General features: G+C 46.2%; 1 protein-coding gene across 1 annotated transcript in view; it reads right to left on the minus strand.

The window, feature by feature from the left end:
• The window catches only part of LOC148506081 (uncharacterized), a 53294-nt gene extending 44859 nt beyond the window's left edge, over positions 1 to 8435 (minus strand). The window contains exons 1-5 of the mRNA XM_088447286.1: positions 8389 to 8435; positions 7859 to 8199; positions 4995 to 5244; positions 3186 to 3677; positions 2240 to 2630 (exon numbers count right to left, since the gene is read on the minus strand). Coding sequence (XP_088303412.1) covers positions 2240 to 2630; positions 3186 to 3677; positions 4995 to 5244; positions 7859 to 8199; positions 8389 to 8435 — 1521 coding nt within the window. The remainder of the gene's footprint in view (positions 1 to 2239; positions 2631 to 3185; positions 3678 to 4994; positions 5245 to 7858; positions 8200 to 8388) is intronic.
• Between the last annotated feature and the right edge of the window lie 227 nt (positions 8436 to 8662).

Consider the following 8662-nt stretch of genomic DNA (forward strand, 5'->3'; position numbering starts at 1 on the left):
GTGTAGCAGTTGTGGGTGTAGTAGTTGTGGGTGTAGTAGTTGTGGGTGCAGCAGTTGTGGGTGCAGCAGTTGTGGGTGTAGTAGTTGTGGGTGTAGTAGTTGTGGGTGCAGCAGTTGCTGGAGTAGTAGTTGTGGGTGCAGCAGTTGTGGGTGTAGTAGTTGTGGGTGCAGCAGTTGTGGGTATACTAGTTGTAGTGGGTGTTGTAGATACTGTGGGTGCAGCAGTTGTGGGTGTAGTAGTTGTGGTTGTTGTAGTTGTCATGGGTATTGTAGATGTCATGGGTGCAGCAGTTGTTGCTGGTGTAGTAGTTGCTTGTGCAGCGGTTGTGGGTGGAGTAGATGTTGTTGTGGGTGTTGTTGTGGGTGTAGTATTTGTTGTATGTGCAGCAGTTGTGGGTTTAGTAGTTGTGGTTGTAGCAGTTGTGGGTGTTGTAGATGTTGTGGGTGCAGCAGTTGTTGCTGTTGTAGTAGTTGCTTGTGCAGCTGTTGTGAGTGGAGTAGATATTGTGGGTGTAGTAGTTGTGGTTGTAGCAGTTGTGAGTGGAGTAGATGTTGTGGGTGTAGTAGTTGTGATTGTTGTAGTTGTTGTGGGTGTAGTATATGTTGTGGGTGCAGCAGTTGATGCTAGAGTAGTAGTTGTGGGTGCAGCAGTTGTGGGTGTAGTAGTTGTTGTGGGTGGAGCAGTTGTGGGTGTAGTAGATGTTGTGGGTGCAGCAGTTGTGGGTGTAGTTGTTGGTGTAGTAGTTGTTGTGGGTGCAGCAGTTATGGGTGTAGTAGTTGTTGTAGTATTTGCTCTGGGGGTTGTAGATGTGGGTGCAGCAGTTGTTGTTGTTGTTGTAGTTGCTTGTGCAGTAGTTGTGGGTAGAGTAGTTTCTGTTGGTGTAGTAAATGTTGTGGGTGCAGCAGTTGTTGCTGTAGTAGTTGTGGGTGCAGCAGTTGTGGGTGTTGTGGGTGTGGTAGTTGTTGTGGGTGCAGCAGTTGTGGGTGTTGTAGATATTGTGGTTGCAGCAGTTGTTGCTGGTGTAATAGTTGTGGGTGCAGCAGTTGTGGTTGTAGCAGTTGTGGGTGTTGTAGCAGTTGTGGGTGCAGCAGTTGTTGCTGTTGTAGTAGTTGCTTGTGCAGCTGTTGTGAGTGGAGTAGATGTTGTGGGTGTAGTGGCTGTGGTAGTTGTTGTGGGTGTAGTATATGTTGTGGGTGCAGCAGTTGATGGTGGAGTAGTAGTTGTGGGTGCAGCAGTTGTGGGTGTAGTAGTTGTTGTGGGTGCAGCAGTTGTGGGTGTAGTTGTTGGTGTAGTAGTTGTTGTGGGTGCAGCAGTTATGGGTGTAGTAGTTGTGGTTGTAGTAGTTGTTATGGGTGTTGTAGATGTGGGGGCAGCAATTCTTGCTGTTGTAGTAGTTGCTTGTGCAGCAGTTGTGGGTATAGGAGATGTTGTGGTTGTAGAAGTTGTGGTTGTAGTAGTTGCAGTGGGTGTAATAAATGTTGTGGGTGCAGCAGTTGTGGGTGCAGCAGTTGTGGGTGTAGTAGTTGTGGGTGCTGCAGTTGTGGGTGTAGCAGTTGAGGGTGTAGCAGTTGTGGGTGTAGTAGTTGTGGGTGCAGCAGTTGTGGGTGTTGTAGTTGTGGGTGCAGCAGTTGTGGGTGTTGTAGTAGTTGCTTGTGCAGCTGTTGTGAGTGGAGTAGATGTTGTGGATGTAGTAGTTGTGGTTGTGGTTGTTGATGTGGGTGTAGTATATGTTGTGGGCGCAGCAGTTGATGCTGGAGTAGTAGTTGTGTGTGCAGCAGTTGTGGGTGCAGCTGTTGTGGGTGCAGATGTTGTGGGTGTAGTAGATGATGTGGGTGTTGTAGTTGCTGTGGTTGCAGCAGTTGTGGGTGTAGTAGTTGTGGTTGTAGTGGTTGTGGGTGTTGTAGATGTGGGTGCAGCAGTTGTTGCTGTTGTAGTAGTTGCTTGTGCAGCAGTTGTGGGTGGAGTAGATGTTGTGGGTGTAGAAGTTGTGGTTGTAGTAGTTGCTGTGGGTGCAGCAGTTGTTGATGGAGTAGTAGTTGAGGGTGCAGCAGTTGTTGTGGGTGCAGCAGTTGTGGGTATAGTAGTTGTGGGTGTTGTAGATATTGTGGTTGCAGCAGTTGTTGCTGGTATAATACTTGTGGGTGCAGCAGTTGTGGGTGTAGTAGTTGTGGTTGTTGTATTTGTTGTGGGTATTGTAGATGTTATGGGTGCAGCAGTTGTTGCTGTTGTAGTAGTTGCTTGTGCAGCAGTTGTGGGTATAGTAGATGTTGTGGGTGTAGAAGTTGTGGTTGTAGTAGTTGCTGTGGGTGTAATAAATGTTGTGGGTGCAGCAGTTGTTGCTGGAGTAGTAGTTGTGGGTGCAGCAGTTGTGGGTGTAGTAGTTGTGGGTGCAGCAGTTGTGGGTGTAGCAGTTGTGGGTGTTGTAGTTGTTGTGGGTGCAGCAGTTGTTGCTGTTGTAGTAGTTGCTTGTGCAGCTGTTGTGAGTGGAGTAGATGTTGTGGGTGTAGTAGTTGATGCTGGAGTAATAGTTGTGGGTGTAGTTGTTGTGGGTGCAGATGTTGTGGGTGTAGTAGATGATGTGGGTGTAGTAGTTGTTGTGGTTGCAGCAGTTGTGGGTGTAGTAGTTGTGGTTGTTGTATTTGTTGTGGGTATTGTAGATGTTATGGGTGCAGCAGTTGCTGTTGTAGTAGTTGCTTGTGCAGCAGTTGTGGGTATAGTAGATGTTGTGGTTGTAGTAGTTGCTGTGGGTGTAATAAATGTTATGGGTGCAGCAGTTGCTGTTGTAGTAGTTGCTTGTGCAGCAGTTGTGGGTATAGTAGATGTTGTGGTTGTAGTAGTTGCTGTGGGTGTAATAAATGTTGTGGGTGCAGCAGTTGTTGCTGGAGTAGTAGTTGTGGGTGCAGCAGTTATGGGTGTAGTATTTGTGGTTGTTGTAGTTGTCATGGGTATTGTAGATGTCATGGGTGCAGCAGTTGTTGCTGGTGTAGTAGTTGCTTGTGCAGCGGTTGTGGGTGGAGTAGATGTGGGTGTAGTAGTTGTTGTGGGTGTAGTATTTGTTGTATGTGCAGCAGTTGTGGGTTTAGTAGTTGTGGTTGTAGCAGTTGTGGGTGTTGTAGATGTTGTGGGTGCAGCAGTTGTTGCTGTTTTAGTAGTTGCTTGTGCAGCTGTTGTGAGTGGAGTAGATATTGTGGGTGTAGTAGTTGTGGTTGTAGCAGTTGTGAGTGGAGTAGATGTTGTGGGTGTAGTAGTTGTGATTGTTGTAGTTGTTGTGGGTGTAGTATATGTTGTGGGTGCAGCAGTTGATGCTAGAGTAGTAATTGTGGGTGCAGCAGTTGTGGGTGTAGTAGTTGTTGTGGGTGGAGCAGTTGTGGGTGTAGTAGATGTTGTGGGTGCAGCAGTTGTGGGTGTAGTTGTTGGTGTAGTAGTTGTTGTGGGTGCAGCAGTTATGGGTGTAGTAGTTGTTGTAGTAGTTGCTCTGGGGGTTGTAGATGTGGGTGCAGCAGTTGTTGTTGTTGTTGTAGTTGCTTGTGCAGTAGTTGTGGGTAGAGTAGTTTCTGTTGGTGTAGTAAATGTTGTGGGTGCAGCAGTTGTTGCTGTAGTAGTTGTGGGTGCAGCAGTTGTGGGTGTTGTGGGTGTGGTAGTTGTTGTGGGTGCAGCAGTTGTGGGTGTAGTAGTTGTGGGTGTTGTAGATATTGTGGTTGCAGCAGTTGTTGCTGGTGTAATAGTTGTGGGTGCAGCAGTTGTGGTTGTAGCAGTTGTGGGTGTTGTAGCAGTTGTGGGTGCAGCAGTTGTTGCTGTTGTAGTAGTTGCTTGTGCAGCTGTTGTGAGTGGAGTAGATGTTGTGGGTGTAGTGGCTGTGGTAGTTGTTGTGGGTGTAGTATATGTTGTGGGTGCAGCAGTTGATGGTGGAGTAGTAGTTGTGGGTGCAGCAGTTATGGGTGTAGTAGTTGTGGTTGTAGTAGTTGTTATGGGTGTTGTAGATGTGGGGGCAGCAGTTGTTGCTGTTGTAGTAGTTGCTTGTGCAGCAGTTGTGGGTATAGGAGATGTTGTGGCTGTAGAAGTTGTGGTTGTAGTTGCAGTGGGTGTAATAAATGTTGTGGGTGCAGCAGTTGTGGGTGTAGTAGTTGTGGGTGCAGCAGTTGTGGGTGTAGTAGTTGTGGGTGCTGCAGTTGTGGGTGTAGCAGTTGTGGGTGTAGTAGTTGTGGGTGCAGCAGTTGTGGATGCAGCAGTTGTGGGTGTTGTAGTTGTGGGTGCAGCAGTTGTGGGTGTTGTAGTAGTTGCTTGTGCAGCTGTTGTGAGTGGAGTAGATTTTGTGGATGTAGTAGTTGTGGTTGCTGATGTGGGTGTAGTATATGTTGTGGGCGCAGCAGTTGATGCTGGAGTAGTAGTTGTGTGTGCAGCAGTTGTGGGTGCAGCAGTTGTGGGTGCAGATGTTGTGGGTGTAGTAGATGATGTGGGTGTAGTAGTTGTTGTGGTTGCAGCAGTTGTGGGTGTAGTAGTTGTGGTTGTAGTGGTTGTGGGTGTTGTAGATGTGGGTGCAGCAGTTGTTGCTGTTGTAGTAGTTGCTTGTGCAGCAGTTGTGGGTGGAGTAGATGTTGTGGGTGTAGAAGTTGTGGTTGTAGTAGTTGCTGTGGGTGTAGTAAATGTTGTGGGTGCAGCAGTTGTTGATGGAGTAGTAGTTGAGGGTGCAGCAGTTGTGGGTGTTGTAGTTGTTGTGGGTGTAGTAGTTGTTGTGGGTGCAGCAGTTGTGGGTATAGTAGTTGTGGGTGTTGTAGATATTGTGGTTGCAGCAGTTGTTGCTGGTATAATACTTGTGGGTGCAGCAGTTGTGGGTGTAGTAGTTGTGGTTGTTGTATTTGTTGTGGGTATTGTAGATGTTATGGGTGCAGCAGTTGTTGCTGTTGTAGTAGTTGCTTGTGCAGCAGTTGTGGGTATAGTAGATGTTGTGGGTGTAGAAATTGTGGTTGTAGTAGTTGCTGTGGGTGTAATAAATGTTGTGGGTGCAGCAGTTGTTGCTGGAGTAGTAGTTGTGGGTGCAGCAGTTGTGGGTGTAGTAGTTGTGGGTGCAGCAGTTGTGGGTGTAGCAGTTGTGGGTGTTGTAGTTGTTGTGGGTGCAGCAGTTGTTGCTGTTGTAGTAGTTGCTTGTGCAGCTGTTGTGAGTGGAGTAGATGTTGTGGGTGTAGTAGTTGTGGTTGTGGTAGTTGATGTGGGTGTAGTATATGTTGTGGGCACAGCAGTTGATGCTGGAGTAGTAGTTGTGGGTGCAGCAGTTGTGGGTGTAGTAGTTGTGGGTGCAGAAGTTGTGGGTGTAGTAGATGTGGGTGTAGTAGTTGCTGTGGTTGCAGCAGTTGTGGGTGTAGTTGTAGGTGCAGCAGTTATGGGTGTAGAAGTTGTGGTTGTAGTAGTTGTGGGTGTTGTAGATGTGGGTGCAGAAGTTCTTGCTGTTGTAGTAGTTGCTTGTGCAGCAGTTGTGGGTGGAGTAGATGTTGTGGGTGTAGAAGTTGTGGTTGTAGTAGTTGCTGTGGGTGTAGTAAATGTTGTGGGTGCAGCAGTTGTTGATGGATTAGTAGTTGTGGGTGCAGCAGTTGTGGGTGTTGTAGTTGTTGTGGGTGCAGCAGTTGTGGGTATAGTAGTTGTTGCGGGTGTTGTAGATATTGTGGTTGCAGCAGTTGTTGCTGGTGTAATACTTGTGGGTGCAGCAGTTGTGGGTGTAGTAGTTGTGGTTGTTTTAGTTGTTGTGGGTATTGTAGATGTTATGGGTGCAGCAGTTGTTGCTGTTGTAGTAGTTGCTTGTGCAGCAGTTGTGGGTATAGTAGATGTTGTGGGTGTAGAAGTTCTGGTTGTAGTAGTTGCTGTGGGTGTAATAAATGTTGTGGGTGCAGTAGTTGTTGCTGGAGTAGTAGTTGTGGGTGTAGTAGTTGTGGGTGCAGCAGTTGTGGGAGTAGTAGTTGTGGGTGCAGCAGTTGTGGGTGTAGCAGTTGTGGGTGTTGTAGTTGTTGTGGGTGCAGCAGTTGTTGCTGTTGTAGTAGTTGCTTGTGCAGCTGTTGTGAGTGGAGTAGATGTTGTGGTTGTAGTAGTTGTGGTTGTGGTAGTTGATGTGGGTGTAGTATATGTTGTGGGCGCAGCAATTGATGCTGGAGTAGTAGTTGTGGGTGCAGCAGTTGTGGGTGTAGTAGTTGTGGGTGCAGAAGTTGTGGGTGTAGTAGATGATGTGGGTGTAGTAGTTGTTGTGGGTGTAGTTGTTGTTGTAGTAGTTGTTTGTGCAGCGGTTGTGGGTGGAGTAAATGTGGGTGTAGTAGTTGTTTTTGGTGTAGTATTTGTTGTATGTGCAGCAGTTGTGGGTGCAGCAGTTATGAGTGTAGTTGTTGTGGGTATTGTAGATGTTGTGTGTGCAGCAGTTGTTCCTGGTGTAGTAGTTGCTTGTGCAGCAGTTGTGAGTGGAGTTGATTTGGGTGTAGTAGTTGTTGATGTTGTTGCAGGAGTTTTGGATGTAGCGGTTGTGGGTAGAGTGTTTCTTATGGGCTCAGCAGTTGTGGGTGTAGTAGTTGATGTGGGTACAATAGTTGTGGGTGCAGCAGTTGCTGTTTTAGTTGCTATGGTTGCAGTTGTGGGTGCAGCAGATATGAGTTTAGTAGTTGTGGGTGTTGTAAATATTGGTGAAGTAGATGTTGTGGGTGTAGTGCTTGTTATGGGCTCAGCAGTTGTGGGTGTAGTAGTTGCTGTGGGTGTATCAGTTGTGGGTGGAGCAGTTGTGGTTGTTGTAGTTGCAGTTGTAGTTGCAGCAGTTGTTGGTGTAGTAGCTGTGGTTGTAGTAGTTGTTGGTGCTGTAGACATTGTGGTTGCAGCAGTTGTTGGAGTAGTAGTTGTGTGTGAAGCAGTTGTTGCTGGTGTAGTCATTGTGGGTGTAGTAGTTGTGGTTGTAGCAGTTGTGGGTGTTGTAGATATGGGAAAAGTAGTTGTAGCTGGAGTAGTTGTGGGTATAGAATATGTTGTGGGTGTAGTAGCTTTTGTTGTAGTAATTGTGGGTGTAGTACTTGCTGTGGATACAACAGTTGTGGGTGTAGTAGTTGTTTTGGTGGGTGTAGCAGTTGTGGTTGTGGTCATTTCTGTGGATGTTAGTGTGGTTGCAGCAGTACTGAGTGTAGTAGTTGTTTTGGGCACAATAGTTGTGGGTGCAGTAGTTGTGGATATAGCTGTAGTTGTTGTGGATGCAGCAGTTGTGGGTGCATTTTTTGTGGTTGTAGTTGTGGGTGTAGCAGTTGTAATTGTTGTAGATGTTGTATGTTTAGCAGTTGTGGCTGTAGTAGTTGTTTTGGTGGGTGCAACAGTTGTGATTGTTGTAATTGTCGTGGGTGTAGTAGTTGGTGTAGTAGTTACTTGTGCAGCAGTTGTGGGTGGCGTAGATGTGGGTGTAGATGTTATGGTTGTAGTAGTTGTAGTTGTTGGTGTTGTAGTTATTGTGGTTGCAGCAGTTATTGCTGGTGTAGTAGTTGTGGGTGTAATAGTTGTGGTTGTTGTAGTTGTTGTGAGTGTTGTAGATGTGGGTGTAGTAGTTGCTTGTGCAGCTGTTGTGGGTGGAGTAGATGTTGTGGGTGTAGTAGTTGCTAATGTGGTGGCAGCAATTTTGGATGTAGCGGTTGTCGGTGTAGTGCTTGTTATGGGCTCAGCAGTTGTGGGTGTAGTAGTTGATGTGGGTGCAACAGTTGTGGGTGCAGCAGTTGTTGTAGTTGCAATGGCTACACTTGTGGGTGTAGTAGTTGTGGTTGTAGTAGTTGCGGGTGTTGTAGATATTGGTGAAGTAGATGTTGTGGGTGTTGTGCTTGTTATGGGCTCAGCAGTTGTGGGTGTAGTAGTTACTATGGGTGTAACAGTTGTGGGTGCAGCAGTTGTGGTTGTTGTAGTTGCTATATTTGCAGTTGTGGTTGCAGCAGTTGTTTCTGGAGTAGTAGTTGTGTTTGTAGCAGTTGTTGCTGATGTAGTCATTATAGGTGTAATAGTTGTGGGTGCAGCAGTTGTTGCTGGTGTAGTTGCTGTTTGTGCAGCAGTTGTGAGTGTAGTAGATAATGTAGCAGTTGTCGTAGGTGTATATTTTGATGCGGGTGCTGCAGTTCTTAATTTTGCTGTCGCTGATATGTGTGCTGAGGTTGACGATGATTCTGTCACTGTGGATGTTGTAGTCGTTGCCGCTGATGATGATACTGTATTAACAGAAAATTAATTTTGTGGTAAAGTTACTTTTCTCAATTAATAAACCCCGTACCTATTGAACGGCCTCTCCATAAATTGCTATTTCTGAAACAATATATCTGAATCCAATTTCATGCAGAATGGAGCAATGTATGCACAACGGTTTACCAGTATTATGTGGTCTGATAGAGAAATTTTACCTGCAGAGAAATGTTACAATTTTGTGACTTTGCTCTATGGGTAACATAGTGATTTGTGTTATATTTTTATTGGCAGCTCAGGGGTAGGTCTGATGCACTGCTTAATATGCTGGCGCTATATGTAATAATGGTAAAAATATATTACATAGCGTAATACTAAATAAATCAACAGCGTAATACTGTAAGGAAATCTATGGTGTTACTAGTTCCTTGTGAACTGTTAGGTGCTGATTCATACATTGTAAAGTGGCTGCAGTTCCTGGCAGATGTGGAA

The sequence above is a fragment of the Taudactylus pleione genome, unplaced genomic scaffold (genome assembly GCF_031769625.1).
Source record: "Taudactylus pleione unplaced genomic scaffold, aTauple2 ptg000428l, whole genome shotgun sequence".
Classification (NCBI taxonomy): domain Eukaryota; kingdom Metazoa; phylum Chordata; class Amphibia; order Anura; family Myobatrachidae; genus Taudactylus; species Taudactylus pleione.